Source organism: Furipterus horrens, unplaced genomic scaffold (genome assembly GCF_987537825.1).
Source record: "Furipterus horrens unplaced genomic scaffold, mFurHor1.1.pri manual_scaffold_3, whole genome shotgun sequence".
Taxonomy (NCBI): domain Eukaryota; kingdom Metazoa; phylum Chordata; class Mammalia; order Chiroptera; family Furipteridae; genus Furipterus; species Furipterus horrens.
Genome location: NW_028327173.1, coordinates 85,206,113 through 85,227,754, shown reverse-complemented (window position 1 = coordinate 85,227,754; position 21,642 = coordinate 85,206,113). Strand labels below are relative to the sequence as shown.

General features: G+C 41.8%; 1 protein-coding gene across 2 annotated transcripts in view; it reads right to left on the bottom strand.

Moving 5' to 3' along the window:
* Positions 1-21,642, bottom strand: part of ADTRP (androgen dependent TFPI regulating protein) — a 92,342-nt gene that overhangs the window by 7,726 nt on the left and 62,974 nt on the right. For both annotated transcript variants that reach the window (XM_090269815.1, XM_090269814.1), the window contains exon 5: positions 18,861-18,976. In XM_090269815.1, coding sequence (XP_090125941.1) covers positions 18,861-18,976 — 116 coding nt within the window. The remainder of the gene's footprint in view (positions 1-18,860; positions 18,977-21,642) is intronic.

Sequence of the window (21,642 nt, the reverse complement as noted above, 5' to 3'; positions counted from 1 at the left end):
AAAAATGTGGCCAACAATCACATAAAAGTATTTACATTTGCATTTCATTTGTATTTTCCTACATCACTAATTATTAGGGAAATGCAAATCAGAATTACAATGAAATACCACGTCATACTCATTAGGGTGGCTACTATTAAAATAATGGAAAATATCAAGTGTTGGAGAGGATATGGAGAAACTGGAACCTGTGTGCACTATTGATGGGTATGCAAAGTGGTGTAACTGCTGTGAAAAACAACACAGCAGCTGCTCATAAAAATTAAACATAGAATTACTGTGTGACCCAGCAATTCCATTTCTGGGTATATACCCAAAAGAATTGAAAGCAAGGACTTGAATTGATATTTGTGCACCTATGATCATAGCAATATTATTCATAATAGCTAGAACATGGAAGCAACCCAAGAGTCCAACTATGATGAAAACATAAATAAAATGTGGTGTATAAACACAATGGAATATTATTTGGTCTTGGAAAGGAAGGAGCTTCTGACACATACTACAACATGAATAAACTTTGAGGGTACTATGATAAGTGACATAAGCCAGTCACAAAAGGATAAATATTGTATGATTCTACATGTGAGGTACCTAGAGTCATAAAAATTCATAGAAACACAAAGTAGAATGGTTGTTGCCAGGGGCTGGGGGAGGGGGATGTGAAGAGTTACTGTTCAATGGGTACAGAATTTAAGATGGGGAAGAAAAAAATTCTGGAGGTGGATGGTGGTGATGGCTGCACAACAATGAAAATGTTCTTAATGCCACTAAACTATATACATAAAAATGGTTAGAAATGAAAATTTTTATGTTATGTGTATTACATAAACACAATTTAAAAAATTTTTTAAGGAGGCATTACTCTTAGGGTCATAAAAGTGTTGGGTTGACCCTTGGTTTCTAGTTGTGGCCTTGCTACTACTAGAACTCTGCTGTCTCAAACTTCTCTAGATGCTCCTCTCACGATATCAAAACTTTGCTAAATTAAAAATAAATGATAATTATTATTTCCAATAGTATAATTCTATAATGTGTGTCCATTAACAAGTGCATTTTAGAAATATATCCATAGCACTCCTTTCCTCCAGGGCTGCCTCTCATAACAGGCCAGAGAATGTATAAGGGATAGGAAAGAAATAGTCTCTCAAGTGACTAGGGTTAGGAGTTTGGGACATCTGAATATATTCTAAACAGGTTGCATTAATTAGCTCACTTTGTTTACTTTATATACTTGGAATGGGAGCTTCCTAGTTCCCATGCACATTTATATAAGATAGTCCATAGATAAGGACATTCTCCTAGAGGTCTGGAGAGTTTCTGTTTATTTATTTCATTTTTGTTTCCTTCAGCATAAGGTTCTGGAAGGGAAGTTGCTGAGGTAAACTAATGAAGTCTTTACTTTTGCAGAAAAAGTTCAAAGAAAGTTATAGGTATGTTAATTGATAGTGAGTAAAATAATGAAAATACAAGTAGAATATCAGGCAAGAATGAAGTTATTTAATGAAGGACAGTCAGCAGAGAGGCCTCAGTGAGGAGATGCCACACTCAGTTGGTATCACTTCTTTATGACTTGCCTCTATATATGTTCAGAGAGAGAGAGGGAGAGGAAAACAGAGCAGGAGAGGGAGAGGAGCAGGAAGAGAAAAGGAGGAGGAGAATAAAAAGGAGGAGGAGAGAGAAGAAGGGAAGGAAGGAGAGATGAAGGGAGGGAAGAAAGGAAGGGAGGGAGGGAGAACTGACTTAGCAAGTCCAAACTGAATTCATCATTGTTCTCTCAGTCAGTGTCAGCTTTTCCTTAGCTCCCAGGTGAGATCCCATAAAATCATATCTAAATGTTTCTCCAGTGCACTCATTTCATAATTTCAGTCCAACTCCTTCATCTCACCTGGGTTTCTGTAATTGTTTACTCACTGGGCTTTCTTGCTTCCTTCAACCCACTTTTCATACTGTAGGCCACTAGTAATCCAATAATCTTTCTAAAGAGAAATCTGTTCATGGTGCACCACTGATGCCAGTGGATCCTTGTTGCTTTAGGAAAATATCCAAGCTCCTTCACCAGTGTACCTGGCCTTGCCTTGGCCCATCCATCCATCCTCAGATCTTCAGTCCATCCATATTGAACCCCTTTCTATTTCTTGAGTGAACCAAGTTCTACAGCTTCTAGACCTTCACCTATGCTGTTGTCTGTGCTTGGAACACCTCTGACCTTTCACCTCCTGGGACACACTTCTCTTTGCTCTGGGTCTGGCTGAATGGTATTCATGCTTCAGGTCTCAGCTTAAAAGTCAGTTTTCTCTAGAAAAGATTTCCTGAACATTCTTTAACCCCCATTTATCTAGGTTCTTATGCTTATTTGACTGTCTTTCTCACTATCCTGGAAGCTCTATAGGACAAGAATTATATCTGTTATGCTCATCAGTTTCATAAATGCTAGAACACAGAACTTTCTTTATGATTTTAAATAAATAGCTGTTGCAAAGGCCCGGAGACTTCCAGTCAAGATGGTGGCATAGGTTAACATCGCTCACCTCCTCGCACACCCACATCAAAGTTACAACTAAATTATAGAAGAACAGTCACCCAGAATCATCAGAAATTGAGTTGAATGGAAGTCTGACAACTACAGAATTAAAGAAACCGCACCCACCCCGATTGGTAGGAGGGGTGCAGGTGCAGAACAGGCTGGTCCCACATCCACATGTGGTGGATAAAAATTTGGGAGGGATATTTTGGAAATAAGGAGTCCCAGCCCCACACCAGGCCTCCAGGCCTAGGGTTCCAGTGCCAGGAAGATAAGTCCTTCTAACTTCTATCTGCAAAAGCCAGCAGGGATTGAGTTGGTGGAAGAAACTGCAGGAGTCCCAAGCAGTTCCTCTTAGAGAACTCGCATATGGATTTACTCAGACTTGCTCTCTCTGAGCTCCAAGAACAGGGCAGCAGCTTGAAAAACATCAATGGCATACAGGGAGGTAGGCACTGGCATCGTGGCAATATCTGGGGGACAGCTTTCTCCCAGACATAAGGGTGGACAGAGGCCATTGTCCCTTTTCTGAAACTTTCTCTCACAGAGCCACAGAGCTGGCATGCCAGTGCCATATCTGACTCCATCAACCAGGCTAACACTGTTTGCCCTACCCTGGAGATCCTCTCTGAAGTTATGTCCTGCTCAACTTACTGAGCCACCAAAGCTGTTAACAGTGGCTTTTCCATATGAATGGCTGGCCTTTTCTCAAGCTTCACAACTTCCTAAATCCTTTCAAATAACCAAAATAAGGCCTCAGTTAGCCCTCAGCCCCTATACTTCTTGCTAAGTGGCCCCAGGCCAGGCACTAGCAGCAGCCAGCCTAGATTCACAGCTTGGCTTCCCCTGGAAATCTCCAAGCCCAGCACAAGTAGCAGCCATCTCAGATTGTTTTATAGCTTAGGCAGGGTGGCCCCAGACAAAACACAGGTGGGAGCTGACCTTGGCCTGCACCACCCAGAAACCCCAGTGCCTGAACCTCCAGTGGATAGCTACATACCATTTTGGAGTATCACCACCACCATCCTGCACAGCTGATCCTCCACTGAGGGCAGAGCTTGGTGGTCAGTGATCACAGCCAATCCTTGCAGCTGACTGGTCTGGATAAATCCCTCCTGTTGGCCTACCAACAGCAACCAAGGCTCAACTACAAAAGGAGGATGTACTCAGCCCACACAAAGGGCACACCTCGAGTACCCAGCTTAGGTGATAGTGGAGGAAGTGCCACTGGACCCTACTGTACACCTACATTAGGTCACCTTACCAAGACAGGGAGTCACAGCAGCTCTACCTAGTACATAGAAACAAACACGGGGAGGCTGTGAAAATGAGGAAATAAAGAAACATGGCCCAAATGAAAAAAAGAGATCCAAACTCCAGAAAAAGAACTAAACAAAATGGAGATAAGCAATCTGTCAGATGCAAAGTCAAAACACTGGTTATAAGAATGCTCAAGGAACTTAGTGAGGACCTCAACAGCATAAAAAAGATCCAGTCAGAAATGAAGGATACACTAACTGAAATAAAAAATAATTTACAAGAAAACAACAGTAGAGTGAATGAAAACAAAAATCAGATAAATGATTCTGAACATAAGGAAGCAACAGACAACCAATCAGAACAACAAGAAGAAAAAAGAATCCAAGAAAATGAAAATAGCATAAGCAGCCTCAAGTATTCCAACATTCACATCATAAAGGTGCCAGAAGGGAAGGAGAAAGAACAAGAAATTGGAAATTTATTATTTGGTGAAGGAAATAGACATGCAAGTCCAGGAAGCACAGAGCATCCCAAACAAGATGGATGCAAAGAGAATCACACCAAGATATATCATAATTAAAATGCCAAGGGTTAAAGATAAAGAGAGAACCTTAAAAACAGCAAGAGAAGAGCAGTTAATTACCTAAAGGGGAGTTCCTCTAAGACCGTCAGCTCATTTCTCAAAAGAAAGTTTGCAGGCTGGAAGCAATTGGCAAGAAATATTCAATGTCATGAAAAGCAGGGACCTACACTACAGCCAATATCAATCTATCCAGCAAAGCTATCATTTAGAATTGAAGGGCAGATAAAGAGCTTTCCAGACAGACAAGAAAAAACTAAAAGAGTTTATCATCACCAAACCATTATTATATGGAATGTTAAAGGGAGGAGACAGATACCGTGTCACTCCCGAGTCGGACTGCACAGCCATTCTCGGCGGTGCAGATAGACTCTTAAGAAGCTACACCATCGTCTCTCGAGACGGACGGCTGCCGACGAAAGGGACTTATTTAGTAAAAAGCTCAAAGTTATGAACAATAAAGTGGCAATAAATACATATCTATCAACAATTGAATCTGGAGAGGGAAGATGGCGGAGGAGTGAGGAGAGGCTGAGGTTTCAGGCTCCCGAGACCCGTCTGCAGTTTGGGCTAACTGCAGACAGAACATCTCAGTGAGCAGCTGGACACTGGCAGGAGTTGAGCCACGGCACTGCTGGATTAGAGAAAATCCATCTGGGAACAACCTGTTTAGGGAGGATAGTGGAGAAAAAAGGGGACGAAACGGGATTCCTGACTGGGGCGGCTGCTGGAGCTGCGGCTGGAAGGACACAAAGGATTTTGGGGGACCACAGGCTGCCCCGGGAGAGGAGTTGGAAGGAGAGCAGATCTCTGCCCGCTGGCAGAGACCGGACTCGACCAAGTGGCATTGGCGCTGAAGGACAGGAGACAGCGTGCTGCTGGGCAAGTGAGAACATAATTCTCCTTTATATTTTTCTCTAGTGGATGGTGGAGAGGGGAGGAAAGTTTGGGGGTGGTAGGCCATTCTTGAGGAGCCCAGGCGCAGTGGCGCGCTCATCCACCCCCCAACCCTCCCCTTGGGTCACGGGGGCGCGCATAGGGAAGTGCCTTCATTCACTGGCCCAGGTGCGCAGGGCTGTGTGTCCAGGTGCCCCTCGGACACACGCCAATAGACATAAAATCAGTGACCCAATGGGCGCAGGCAGGGCCCACTGGACACGCAGAAGACTGTGCGCAAACGTCCCTGGCCAGCCCAGTGGGTGCTAGGCTGAAGTACCAGGCCGGAATCTGGAGCGCAGAGCACTTGCCCAGGCTCTGCGTGTACCCGCTCAGGAGGTGCGGGAACGGTGGGCAGCAGGACTCACAGACACTCACTTCTACTGAGCACAGGTGTCTGCAGCCCTGCCCTAAGAGGCGAAAGACCAATGCCCAGAACACGGCGCTGCAGGCCTGAGGCTAGCTCCCCAGCCGCTTGGGTGCACACCTGCACTCGAGCCAAAAAACACCTCAAGGGCTTTCCCGGAGAGCAGCGCGGCCAGCTTCCTCGGAGCGCGGCTGCGGCCAGCTTTCTAGGAGCGTGGTCGAGGCCAGCTTTCTAGGAGCGCGGTGCAGCAGGCCGGAGCTTAGTTCCCCGTACCTTGGGCGCGCACTGGTGCTCTAGCCAAAAAAACACCTGGAGGGCTTTCCGGGAGCTTGGTGCGGCCTGCTTTCTGGGAGCGCAGCGCGGCAGGCCTGAGCTTAGTTTCCCAGCTGCCTTGGGCGCGCACTGATGCTTGAGTGAAAAAACAAAACAAAACACCTTGCCAGCTTCCCCAAAGTGCGGCGTGGCCTGCTTTCCTGGAGCGCGGTGTGGCAGACCTGAAGTGGGCTCTTGGCTGCCTTGCATTGCACCTTGCTGGCCACCTCGCGCACACCACTGCTACAAGGAATAGGAATCTCTGACCCATCACATTAGACCAGCTGTGGACACAGAAAAAGAAGACGACACAAGAAGGCTGAACTGACATCTCCACAAAAGAATTCGAGATAAAGTGGATAGAGTGACTCCCATCAACAAGCCAGAAGGAATATCCTAACAACAACAACAACAACAACAACAAAAAATCTGAAATATAACCAGACAGCATAAACAAACGACATAAAGGGTACCCCAAGAACATCAGGCTCAGGAGATCAAAGAGACTGCACCACTGAAACCCCCAGATCTACCATAAAAAATCTCATACCACAAAGGTGGGAAGGCAAAGCAGACAAATCCAAATAACAAAAACAAACAAGAAGAATCCAACATGGTAAGACGCAGAAACAACCTCTCAATGAAAAGAAAAGAGGAATCCCCAGAAAGAGAGGCACATGGAATAGACATAGCCCAAATGTCAGACATGGAATTCAAAACTACGGTGGTGAAGAAGCTCAATATGCTCGAAAACCTCAAAAACAACTATGACAACCTCCAAGGAAGTTACCAACAGCTCCAAGAAAATTACAGGGAACTTGCAGAGAACTACACCAGCATAAAAAAAGACATAGAAACTATCAACAAGAACCAGGAAGAAATGAAGAATGCAATCTCTGAACTGAGAAACACAGCAGAATCAGTCAAAAGCAGACTAAATGAAGCAGAGGATCGGATTAGTGAGTTAGAGGATAATGTAGGCAATAATTCTCAAATGATACAGCAAAATGAAAAAAGATTGAAAAAATATGAACAAGATGTAAGGGAATTACAGGATAGCATTAAAAAAAATAATTTAAGGATCATCGGAATATGAGAGGGGGAAGAAAAGGAGCATGGAATTGAAAATCTGATAGGAGAAATAGTGACAGAAAATTTTCCGAACCTGATGAGAGAAAAAGCTATGCAAGTCCAAGAAGCACTGAGAGTTCCAATCAAGAGGAACCCCCAAAAACCCACTCCAAGGCACATCATAGTTAAAATGGCAACATTCCAAGACAAAGAGAGAATCCTAAAAGCAGCAAGAGGAAAACAGGAAATAACTTACAAGGGAGCTCCAATAAGGCTATCGACCGATTTCTCAACAGAAACATTACAAGCCAGAAGGGAATGGTCAAAAATATTTCAAGCAATGAAAATCAAAGGCCTACAACCAAGAATACTCTACCCAGCAAGGCTCTCATTCAAAATAGAAGGTGAAATAAGGAGTTTCTCAGACAAAGGAAGACTAAAGGAATACATCTCCATTGCAAGAGATGCTAAAGGGAATATTCTAAGAAAAAAGGAAGAGAAAAAACAAAAAAAGAGTAGAGGAACAGAGATACAAAAGGGAAATGAATAAATACATGTCAATAATAACCTTAAATGTAAATGGATTAAATGCTTCAATTAAAAGACATAGGGTAACAGAATGGATAAGAAAACAGGACCCACATATTTGCTGTCTACAAGAAACACACCTCAAAACAAAAGATTTACATAGACTGAAAGTAAAGGGATATAAAAAAATATTCCAAGCAAATGGACCTGAAAAAAAAGCTGGGGTAGCAGTCTTCATATCAGACAAAACGGATTTCAAAGAGCAAGGGCAATAAAAAGAGACAAAGAAGGACATTTCATAATACTTAAATGAGCGATTCATCAAGAAGATATAACACTGATAAACATATATGCACCCAACATAGGAGCACCCAAATACATAAAGCAAATACTAGAAGACCACAAGAAGGATATTAACAACAACACACTCGTAGTAGGGGACTTCAACACTCCATTATCAACAATAGACAGATCATCCAAGCAAAGAAACACCAAGGATATACAGGCATTGAACAACACACTAAACCACATGGACTTAACTGATATATATAGAAGTTTTCACCCCAAAGAAGCAAAATATACATTCTTTTCAAAGGCACATGGGACATTTTCAAAGATAGACCACATGATAGGACACAAAACAAGCCTCAACAAATTCAAGAAAATTGAAATCATATCAAGCATCTTTTCAGACCACAATGCCTTGAAACTAAAAATCAACCTCAGGGAAAAAAATCAAAGACACCCAAACTCATGGAGAATGAATAACATGCTCTTAAATAACGAATGGGTTAACAATGACATCAAAGAGGAAATCAAGAAATTTCTAGAAACTAATGACAATGAACACACAACAGCCCAAAACCTATGGGACACAGCAAAAGCAGTCCTAAGAGGGAAGTTCATAGTAATACAGGCATATCTGAAAAGGATAGAAGAATCTCAAATAAAAAACCTAACCATAAAACTACAAGAACTAGAACAGCAACAACAAACAAAGCCTAGGGCAAAAAGAAGAAAGGAAAATCATCAAGATCAAAGCATAATTAAACGACATAGAAACGAAACGAACAATCCAAAAAATCAACAAAACCAGGAGCTGGTTCTTTGAAAAAATAAACAAAATTGACAAACCTCTAGCCAGGCTCATTAAGAAAAAAAGAGAGAAGACCCAAGTAAACAAAATCAGAAATGAAAGAGGAGAAATCACGACTGATACCTCAGAAATACAAACAATTATAAGAAATTACTACAAACAACTCTATGGCAAGAAATTTGACAACCTAGTAGAAATGGACAGATTTCTAGAAACATATAACCTTCCAAAACTGAATCAAGAAGAAGTAGAAAGTCTCAACAGACCAATAACAAAGAAGGAAATTGAAACAGTAATCCAAAATCTCCCTGCACACAAAAGCCCTGGACCGGATGGCTTCACAGGCAAATTTTACAAAACATTTAGGGAAGAACTAACTCCTACCCTCCTCAAACTATTCCAGAAAATCCAAGAAGAGGAAAAAATCCCAAACTCTTTCTATGAAGCCAGTATTACCCTAATCCCAAAACCTGGTCAGGACACACCAAAGAAAGAAAACTACAGGCCAATATCACTGATGAACATAGATGCTAAAATCCTCAATAAAATTTTGGCAAACAGGATCCAACAATACGTCAAAAAGATCATACACCATGATCAAGTGGGATTCATCCCAGGGATGCAAGGATGGTTTAATATTCGCAAATCAGTAAATATAATACATCACCTAAACAAAATGAAAGACAAAAATCACATGATCATATCTATAGATGCAGAAAAAGCATTTGATAAAGTACAACATCCATTTATGTTGAAAACACTCAGCAAAATGGGAATAGAGGGAGCATACCTTAACATCATTAAGGCTATATATGAGAAGCCTGAAGCCAACATCATACTCAATGGACAAAAACTGAAAGCATTCCCCCTGAAATCAGAAACTAGACAAGGCTGTCCACTCTCCCCACTTCTATTCAACATAGTGTTGGAAGTCCTAGCCACAGCAATCAGACAAGAAAAAGAAATAAAAGGCATCCAAATTGGGAAAGAAGAAGTAAAACTATCACTATTTGCAGACGACATGATAGTATACCTAGAAAACCCTATAAACTCCACTAAAAGACTACTTGATATAATAAGTGAATTTGGCAAAATAGCAGGGTACAAAATAAATATACAGAAATCTAAGGCATTTCTGTACACCAACAATAAAATCTCAGAGACAGAAGCAAAAAAGAAAATACCATTTACTATAGCAACAAGAAAAATAAAGTACCTAGGAATAAACTTAACCAAAGAGATAAAAGACCTGTACACTGAAAATTATGCAACATTGAAGAAAGAAATTAAGGAAGATACAAAAAAATGGAAGCAAATACCATGTTCTTGGATGGGAAGAATCAACATCATCAAAATAGCCATACTACCCAAAGGAATTTACAGATTCAATGCAATCCCTATTAAATTACCAATGACATATTTCACTGACCTAGAACAAATTTTCCAAAAATTCATATGGAACCAAAAAAGACCCCGAATAGCAAAAGCAATCTTGACACAGAAGAACACAGCAGGAGGAATCATGATACCAGACATCAAACAATACTACAAAGCCACTGTGATCAAAACAGTCTGGTACTGGCATAAGAACAGACATATAGATCAGTGGAACAGAATTGAAAGCCCAGAAATAAACCCAGGCCTCTATGGTCAACTAATCTTTGATAAAGGAGGAAAGAACATAAAATGGAGTGAGAAGAGCCTCTTTAACAAATGGTGCTGGGAGAACTGGACAGGGACATGCAAAAAAATGAAACTAGACCACCAACTTACACCACACACGAGAATAAACTCAAGATGGATTAAAGACTTAAATGTAAGCCGTGATACCATAAACGTCCTAGAGGAAAACATAGGCAGGAAAATTTCAGATATCACACGTAACAATATCTTCACGGATACATCTCCCAAGGCAAGAGAAATAAAGGAAAAAATAAACAAATGGGACTACATCAAACTAAAAATTTTCTGCTCAGCAAAAGAAAACATCAGCAAGATGAAAAGGAAACCAACCATATGGGAAAACATATTTGCCAATGATATCACAGACAGGGGACTGATCTCCAAAATATATAAAGAGCTTATATGACTCAACATCAAGAAAACAAACAACCCAATTCAAAAATGGGCAAAGGACCTGAACAAACACTTCTCCGAAAAGGACATACAAAAGGTCCATACACACATGAAAAAATGCTCAACATCATTGGCCATCAGAGAGATGCAAGTAAAAACCACAATGAGATACCACCTTACACCTGTCAGAAAGGCCATCATCAACAAATCAACAAACAACAAGTGCTGGCGAGGATGTGGAGAAACGGGAACCCTACTGCACTGTTGGTGGGAATGCAGACCGGTGCAGCCACTATGAAAAACAGTATGGAATTACCTCAAAAAACTAAAAATGGAACTGCCATTTGAACCAGTGATTCCACTGCTAGGATTATACCCGAAAAATCCTGAAACCCTAATTCAAGAGAACTTATGCACCCCTATGTTCATAGCAGCCCTATTTACAACAGCTAAGTGCTGGAAACAGCCTAGGTGCCCGTCTGTGGATGAGTGGATCAAAAAACTGTGGTACATCTACACAATGGAATACTATGTAGCAGAAAGAAAGAAGGAACTCCTGCCATTTGCGACAACATGGATGGAATTAGAGAGAATTATACTTAGTGAAATAAGCCAGGCAAAGAAAGCAAAATACCATATGATATCACCCAATACAGGAAACTAAAGAGCAACACAAACAAACGAACTAAATAGGCATAGAATAGTAGTCAGTAGGCGGGAGGGGGGAGGGAGAGAAGTGGGATAAGTAAGGGAAGGGTCAGGTCAAGGAACGTATATGAATGACTCATGGACATGGACAATGGGGAGGGATATAATTGTGGGAGAAGGGATGGGCTGGGAGGGGGGAGCAATGGGGGAAAAATGGGACAACTGTAATTGAATAACAAAAAACAAAATTAAAAAAAAAACAATTGAATCTAAGAAACAAAGTAAGCAAACAAGAAGAACAGAGACATGATTGTGAATACAGAGAACATTTTGATGGTTGCCAGATGGAAGGGGGGTTAGGGTAAATGGGTGAAGAGCTGAGGGGATTAAGAAGCACAAATAGGTAGTTACATAATAGCCGTGGGCATGTAAAGTACAGTATAGGAAATGGAGTAGCTAAAGAACTTATATGCATGACCCATGGACATAAACAATGGTGTGGGGATTGCCTGAGGGTATGGGGTCATGCTGTGTGGAGGGGGCAAAAGGGGAAAAATTGGGACAGCTGTAATAGCATAATCAATAAAATATAATTTAAAAAAAAGAAAAGAGAAAATGAATGGCTGTTTGGGAGGCTTACTAGCACCTCTGGTTCCCTTTGAACTGCTCTTCACTGCAGCTGCCTGACCCAGCAAGAAGATCATAGCCACTGAAAACGGGGAAATGGACCCAGTAGTCTTCCAAATTGGTTAATCTGATGTTCCCTTTATTAATACTTTGACAAGGCCAATGATTTTTATTCTCAGTTGAGTTATCAATATGTTCTTCTGCAAGTTTCTGCCATGAGTCTGTGTGAGTCAGGGTGGGTGGGCACACATGGTTCAGCAAAAGTTAATCTTGCAGTCTTTTCACCCTACATCTTGTAGCATTGTAGCATTAAATGATTATGATGAAATGCATATTTTCTGTGTCTCAGCAGTAGCGAAATAGTGGAAGGCTGTGGGTTTGAGGTGAGAAGATAGCTAGGAATTTTGTGGGCTTTAAGTATCATAATTATTAATGTGTTATCCCTTATGTCATATATTTCTAGTCCAGCATAATGAATAGAATTAAAGGACCTTCTGGTCTCATGCTGACTTCATATGTAAACACATGAGAGGGTCATGGTTGCATCTAATGCCATAGACAAGCACAACCTACATTTACATCTTTAAATGAATTCAACAAGTTAGCAGAAGATTTCCCACAATGAAAATGTCCCTGAGAGTGGTAACCTTGTGATTTCTTAGCATGGAGCTTTAGTATGTTGCTGCCCTTGAAACACACCTCCTTGTTACGCCTCTGTTCATCTACCTTCCCAGGCTTTCTACTCATCCCATACAAAATGTTCCTAATCAAATATGAATAATGACATACTGAAAACAACCTCTGGCTTTAATAGCTACAAAAATTAAATCTGATTTTTAACATTAAGTAGTGAACTTTTACCATTGTCCTAAAAATAAATTCCTATCATGATAGATAGATAGATAGATGATAAATAGATAGATAGATAGATAGATAGATAGATAGATAGATAGATAGATAGATGATAGACAGATAGATATGATTAAAGTTGTTTTGGGGCCTTTAAAACTTATGATGCCCAAGACATATCTTGAACCAACTTTGGAATGAGACTCAGATATGGTACTTTAAACTGAGTTATTTACATATACCCAAAACTATTTCTGTCCTAACTTCCCTACATTTATTAACAGAACCATCATAATTCCCAGGCATCTGGCTGAAAATTCTTAAATTATCCTTGATATTTTCTTTTTCATTTTGTCTCTTACATGCCAAATAATCCACAGAATCTATTCTGTTACTTCAACAACGCATCTCAGATGTCCCATTTTCCTGATTATACAGCTGTATTCCTCTTCAGGTTGTCATTATTTCTAATTTGTGTTTTGGGTGAGCAGGAGCTGAGGTTTGGACAGAAAGGGTGAAAAGCAGAGATAACCACTTTCTCTCCTAGCCCTCCACTACCACTCTTGGCTAGCCTGGCCCCCAGACATTGATGACAAGGGGAATAGTGTGACATTTTTATATTTATTTTCATATATTAATTTACATGAGAGCTAAGGAGTCCTTCAGTGGGAAAATGGGGCTGGGATTCCAAACCCCATTAAGATTTGAGGTTATGAAACTGTGGAGCATCAAGATGGTCCCAGAAGGAAGTCATATTTCAGTAAAGGGTATGAGAGGCTCTGGGAGAGAATGGACACAATGCAGTAGTGGAAATAAAAGGAAGGGTATTGTCGATGCTAGATATGGCAAAGTGGCTGGCTGATCCCGGGACTTGGCTTAGTCCAGCCCTCTGGCAGTTTTTAAGGTATTCTGGGGGTATGACGTCTATATGTATAAGTGTGTATATGTAAATGAGTGCATTAATTTAGAGGATTGTTAAACCTGGGGACCTTGGCAGCTTTACTCTCTCACCTCATACAAACTGCTTTTGAGAAGTGACTGAAAATATCTCCCCCAAGGCTCAGTTATGGCTGTATATCTGTGCAACACTGGCACTTGGCATGCAATTACACACTAGCAGAGATATCTATGGCATGAGCAGACTTCTGGTCTACCAAGGGCATGGAAGTGATATACTGCAGGCTAGCTGGGGCTGATGCAATGGCTAGCAGCATTGTTCTTTTTCTACCAACATAGGTGACTAATAGGCAATAGACCATGGTAGTGTTGTCATTGTTAGCAGTGAGGGTGGAATGCTAACCTTAAAACAGAGCCAGGTAGAGCTGTCGGGCTCAGAAGACTAGGTATTGTGGCTGCACAGTCTGTGTGGGAAAGCAATTTTCAGGACTGTATACAACACAGGCATGTGTGAGCACTCATTGGATTATTAGATCTGTGTAGAGATGGAGGTCTTGGAGGACCACACCATCTGCATGCAGACAGAAGGTGCTCTGAGCACTCAGATGTGGGATGACACTGAAACTATGAAATAACCATTGATGAAGAATAAGACAATGGGATTAAACTAGATGAAAAGAATATTCTAGGTAACCTTAATTTATATATTGTTTTATTCTGTTTTGCTTCCCAAGTCTTGCCATTCCAATCCATTTTAAGCACTCTTGTCAGGAGATTCTTTTGAAAGCATAATTCTCTGGCCATGTTACAAATACTTCTTACTCCCACCTTATGTCATAGAAATAAACAAATAGCTACAATCAAATCCCACATTGTCTAACTGCCTCTAGCCTGCCATCTGTAAGCTTCCTTAAGAGGGCAGTTCTGGGGTGATTTCCTGTTAGTCTCCTTCACTAAGAGGTCCAGATGAAGTAAATAGTTGACCATTGTTCTAAAGTGATCTGCGCTCCCGTAGCCTTGGGATTATGCTGTTGTTCACTTTCTCCCATCTTTTGAAGCTCTAATCCAGCCAGTCCTTCGGGGATCCAATGCACACCTTTCCCACACTGCCCAGCAAGACATAATCACTTCCTCCTCCATGTTTCTATGACTCCTGGTATTTGTTCTGACATTGTATCACTTCCCATTGTTTGTTCTTATAATTTGTATGAATGGCTCATCCCACTTATTAAGTATGAGCCCCCTACAGGCTGTGGGATGGCTTTATATAACTTTGCTTTTCCCAGCAAGACCAGCCCTGTGTTAATGGAAATATTTGTTCAATAAAAGAATGAATAAGAGCCAGCAGTAGGAACATTTCTATTTTCCTGCTCTTCACCACTGCCTCAGAGAGAGCTAGGTGAGGTGTTTTGAGGTGAGAGAGAAGGGAAAAGTGAGTGAGCGACCATATTTATAGATGATTAATGCTTTCCAAAGGAAATGAAAGATTTGCAGTTATAACTACTTTGAAAAGCCTTATTTTCCCACTTAGGGGCCAGCCCTCCAATTTTGCAATCTGAAAAATAACAAAAAGCAAGTTCCACATGTAAGGCAGTCCCCACGGTCTTGGTAATTATTTTTAGGTCATTGTGATGTGATTTCTGCAGTGAAATGCTTCCCTTGCTCAGAGTTATTGCCGTTTTTCAGACTCATGTTTGTTTCTCACGCTCTGTCTGGCCCAGGCCCATATTCTTGACCTCATTTCTGCTATACCATTTCCCTATTTTACTGTCCAAACAGCCACGCCTAACAGCTGACCCACAGCCACTTCCCTAAAACATCTCCATGGATATTCATAGTTTGTGGGGCCTGTTGATGACCATCTGTGGCCTGGAGGGCTCATGGGCCCCAGAGCATTGCATAAGGGTGGAGACAGGAGGCAGCAAGAGTCTGAGCTCCCTTAAGCAGGGAATGGACAGAAGTAGGGAAGCTTCAACCAGTGGTGCAGCATAACATGCCCACATACAGGTGTATTTGATTTATTCTAGGAATAATAGGGCCCAATGGACCAAATGCTAATTTACTACTTCATTAATGATAAGGAGATCCAAATCCTAAACCACTGGGGTCCACCCACTTGCATTTCTGCTGATGCTTCCTTCCACTTGCTCCATTACATCACTTTAACATCACAAGCACAGCTCCAGAAAAACATCATGACAGCTTTTAGATAGTAGGGACCATGTTAAGTTTTTTTGCTTATCCATTTCCTCCAGCAGTTAGCAGAATATGTTTTGCACATGCAGTGAATTGAAAAATTACCTGGCCAAGCGAATAGAGTGGAGAGAGAACTGAATTTGGAAATAGACCTGTATTTAAGTCCCAACTTTGATTTTCCTTGGCCATATGACTTTGGGCATCTCATTTAACCCACTGAGGTTTCAAGTGTCCAACGTTAGATGATTTCTAAGTCTCCTCCCACTCACCTTCTATAATACTATTTGAAATTGATTGATATTGTCATTAGTGGGCTAACATCAAAGCCTCACAAATGCCAGCAACTGGTCTACTTGTCCTTTTCCTTTTTAACTTCCACACTTCAGCTAAAATCAACTTTTTAATTATCTTTTTCCCTAAGCCACATGATTTCATCCCTTGCTTACTTTTCTCATAGAAAATCCCTCAGTTTAAACTTTAACCCATTTATGTGAATTCATGATCTAGCTTTTCCCTGTCCCACAATTCAACCATACCCTCAGCTCCTCCAGCCCTTCACAGAAGCTTATCCCTAAGCCTAAAGGTCTCTTCCATGTCTCTTTTGACTTATTCCTACCCATTCTTTGGGTCTAAGCTTAGACATTACTTCCTTAAGAAGCCAGTTCTCGGCAACCCACAGCACCATGTATTTACCCCTTTTACAGTCTCATTATCCTGTCTTCTCATTGTGTGTACACTTTTCTCTCTCCCAGACAGTTCTGAAAGGTAGCAAGGTACCGTGTACATTGCTATATCCTCTGGATCTTAGCAGAGTGCCTGGCACTGATGAATGATTGAATGGACATATGATGCACTCACACCTGACCCCCATCTTGTTGCACTTTTCTCAACCACTCAATTCTCTGCATTGTCAGAACACATGACCAGGCACTACAAGGCAAGCCCTCTTGACCACTGTTTCTCATCTTTTAGAGCCACTGGAATTTCCCCCCAAATACCAGTGGACTTAGGTATTCTTGTGCCTTATTGGTTTCTGAGGAAGAAATAGCAAAGGTCATATTTGAGGATCAATGATCAACTTCCCAGTCCTTAGATAGAAAAAAATAAAAGATCAAAAGTACTATCTTATAAATGAACTCCAAAAGTTACACCTGTTGAGAAAGGTTAAGTAAGATTAAAGTCCACCAGAAAAACAAAACAAAACAAAACAAATCAGAGTATGAAAATTCACATACATAATTAACCAGCTACTGCCCTTCTCCCCAACACAAACAACAGAAATATCTTTGTGGATATCTTCTTACCAATCCCTGGTATTGTCTTTAGAGACTTGTTCTTTTGGGTTAAGGAAAATTTGGCAAATATGTGTCACATATCCTGCCACTCTCCACGTTCATGCTATTGGCAGATCTTGCTAAATGATAACACAACTCTTTTTTGATGGTACCTCAGAATCCTTCCCAACACAGTGCTCCAGATAGCAACTATCAGTAGGTCCCCAATATAAGCCTTATTCTCTAAAATTACCTTTGTTAAAGTGCAAAGACCCCAGGCTGGAAAACAGTACAGATCACTGGGATCCTGGGTAGATTTATCAAACACGTACTTTCTTTAAGACAGGAGAAACAAGAAAGACTTTGGGCACTCAAGGAAAGAGGGGTACAGATAGGTGGGAGGAGCAGGCTTTTCATAAGGGAAGGAAAGAACTAGGAAAAAACCATCAACTGAGTTCTGGCACAAAGGTCATTTGCCCTAAGACAAAGGCTCATGAAGCCCATGGAGCAGGCACTAGGAGTCCAAGCCCCTTTGGAATGTGTTCTCTACCTGGCTTTTGTCAGAGCACTGTACCCAATTAAACTTTCCCCTGCATAGGGATTGGGGGATTACCCAGATTGTCAGATATGAAGGGTTTATGTGAGTCTAGACTAGAGAAGGAACATCATGATTAGCTTCTGATCTGCAGGCGCTATGCTTGGCATGCCCCTTTCACTAAAGCAAAAGCATGGAGTGAATAAGAAGGCTGTAGAATGGAAAGGGGTTTTCCACTCACCGGACAGAATTTCTGAGAATTAGTGTCGCCAGGTGGCTGAGTAAAGTCTAGACCAGCTGCTAAAATGATCTTGCATGCCCCCTGCTAGGCTGTTCTGCAGGTCCTTGGGCAATTGCCCAAATGCCTTCGAGGAGCTCTAGTGCCAGATGTTGATGCAAATAAACCCATAATGATATAGGTAACAGGATGGCCCAAACTGAGCATGCTCAACCTGCCAAATGCTTTTTAGAAGGAATAGGTTTAGATGCCTTGGATCACCCACCTATTCCAATATTTAATTAGAAATGGAACCAAAGATCAACATTTTCTTGAGGAAAGTAACATGTAGTTTTGCAACGATAAATTCTTTGTGAGGAGGAGAGTGTAACTCATGCCTTGCTGCATGTGAGTGCATGTGTGTGACCATCTGTGTATTTATTTTTGCATGTGATATTTCCGTGAATATCAAAAGCAAACAATAAAAATTCTTCTTATTGGGCCTGGCTGCTGTGGCTCAGTGGATTGAGCATCGGCCTGCGAGCCAAGTGTCGCTGGTTCGATTCCCAGTCAGGGCACATGACTAGGTTGCACATCAGGTCTCCAGTTGGGGGCGCGAGTGAGAGGCAACCACACAGTGATGTTTCTCTCCCTATCTTTCTCCTTTCCCCTGTCTCTAAAAATAAAAAATAAATAAACAAACAAATAAATTATTTTTTAAAAAGTCTTCTTATTGGAAAATTTAAAGATGGCTAAAATCCCTATTAACTCAATATGAAGGCACTCTTACAGAACAGTATGTTTCTGGAATATTCCTCAGAGACTTAAACGACAAGTCTGAGTTGATTTTCTCTTGGCAATTCTTACCTGCTAATGTAAGCAAGACTAGCAGCAGCCAACAAGGTGAGTCCTTTCTTCTTCAATGGATAGCAGTGTGGCCTGAGGATGACTTCAACCAGTGAGAAGGGGAATATGGATGTGTGCTGGAGAAGAAAAGATGACAAATCATAGGTCAGGGTGCCTTGGCTTCCTAGTGTTTCTCATTCTCTCTTCAGTTCCATTCTGCCTTCTTCCACAACTACCAGGTGAAACCTGCTGGAATTTGTCTGAGATCATGCACCTTAGATGCCAAAGGACCTACGGAGGTTCACCATTGCTTATCATACTGACCCAAACTCCTTCATCTGTTTACCAAGGTTCTTTGTAAAGTGCCGTCACCTTTCTTGTTCTGCTTATTGCCTGCTACTTCCCTCTCCTAACACATATGCACACATACACACATGCATGTGCACACACACACACATGCACACAGCTCTCCATTGGAACAAAGTTGTTTCCTTCATCTTTCTTTGTATTCGGTATGCTTGCTCTCACCTTCATACTTCTGTTCATGCCTCATCTGTGTGAAATGTGTCTTCTCTCCCTGTATTCACATCATCCATGTTCTTCACAACCAGTGCGATCCTCCATGATGCTGACTCTGAATTTTCCTCTTGCTAATGTCTCTTACTTAATTTTACTGCCTTTATAGCCTGTGCCATGCAATCAAGCAGTTATGGTGTATATTTGTAGGATCTTGGCGGTCAGAGAATACATCCTAGCCCGTCTCTACATTTCTGTTGCACTTGGCACCATGGAAATGTCCTGTTGATGGGAGGCAGGTGCTATGGGGTGTGTGAGAGCTTCCCTCTAAACCAGCAGTTCTCAACCTGTGGGTCGTGACCCCTTTGGGGGTCAAACAACCCTTTCACAAGGGTTACCTAAGACCATCGGAAAACACATATGTAATTACATATTGTTTTTGTGATTAATCACTATGCTTTAGTTATGGTTGGGGGTCACCACAACATGAGGAACTGTATTAAAGGGTCACAGCATTAAGGAAGGTTGAGAACCACTGCTCTAAACCCTCTATGTCCTCCCCACTCCTACCCTGCTTCATCCTCTCCTTTACAATCACCTGCCTTCTCACATCTTCTGAACCCTTAACACTAAATTTTTAAATGATGTAATCAAGGAAATAAGCCTTTAGTAATAGTGGTGTTTTCAGGTGGAAAGACTACGAGGCCTGCTCCCTTTTTAGTCATGTGAACAGATCTGAGAAAGGTTGGTGGCTTGAATTTATGTGAAGTGTCCTTTCATTTATTAAACACATTAAATTTGCCCTTCTGCCATACTCTGTGCTTATTGGGAACATCAAATAATGTTAGCATTTTATAGTTTTTACATTTATATCTGTCATTCTTCTTTTACCCCTCTCGCATTCATAACCTTTACCTGCAAACTCCATCCCATTCCCGTTCCTGAGCCCTGAGGCAGCTATGTCAGCGCCTTGGTTACAGGAGTCACTGGGCACTTAGCAATGTCACAGTTCCCTTATCACCCTGCTTCCATGCTCAGTTATGCTGCTGGAACCCTAGGCACTGGCTCTGGATGTCCTTTGCTGTCAGTCCCGTCATTCTTGTGCTCAGAGACAGCTCCAGGAGGCAGTAGCTTCCTCAGATCACCCGACCCAGCTAAGGTACAGTCAGGCAGGAGGTCAAGACCCTTAGGTGACAGGAAATGAAACAAGTGTTGATGGGGCAAGGGTGGGAAGAGAAGGAACAAGTCTTAAGTGTGGGGTATCCCCAGGCCTCCTGGGGGGCCCCCTACCAAAACTGCTGTTGGGTAGCACAGAGCAGTTAGGCCTCTTAAAGGCCCTGGGTACCCACATTTTAGTAACAAAGCCTTGAGAAACAGGATTTCAGACAAACCATATTTTTTATATACTTTGTCCAAGATTGGTCCCAAACATACCAACTGGTTGAATATGCAAATGGGAAGACTTCCAGACCCACTGTCACCCCTGGCATCTATTTTAGGTCTGATTTTAGGCTACAGCTTCTGTCTCTCTCTCTCTCTCTCTCTCTCTCCAATAAAAGAATATGGTGTTTAACGGCACACACTTTTGAATCTGGACTTGGGCTAGTTTCTGAATCTATCTGAACTTCAGCTTCCTCAGTTATAAAATGGGATAATAAATCATACTTATGTTATAGGGGTGCTGCTCTGAGGGTTGAGATCAGTGCATGTAAAGGGCTGATCCTTGGCCCAGGAAACTTCTGGTGAGCAGCAGCTGTGATTGTTATTCCTCTTGGGATACCATCCTTCATCTCACTGCTGACCCAATGTGGACTGGGCCAGGCAAAGTTTTGGGGTGTGCACAGTACCTGGTGCTCAGATGTGCCCTGGTCCATGGGCTGCAGGAGGATGTGATGTGCAAGCAGCTGGGGTGTGCTGCAGAGCCATTCCCATAGCCACCCCATGCCTCCCTCCCTCAGTCCACAGCTGGTGCCTATGCTTCCAGCCACAGCTGCCTCAGGGACAGGAGAGATGGGGCTGTCTGCCTAGCAAAGCCACTGCCCCTCCATCCACCTTCATTCTGCCACAGCCAGGAAAGATCTAACTTCTATTAGCAACCATTAACAATTCCATTACACTGGCTGTTGATCTGACAGATTTTATTAACCCTGTCTATAGTCAGCAGCTGCCACTCTCTACATTAATGATCATTTGGAACGGAATTCCTGTGAAACAATGTAGTGCGTGTGCATTAGGAGAAAATGAGTTCATGCTGATTAATGCTTTTACAACAAATAACTCAGGGATG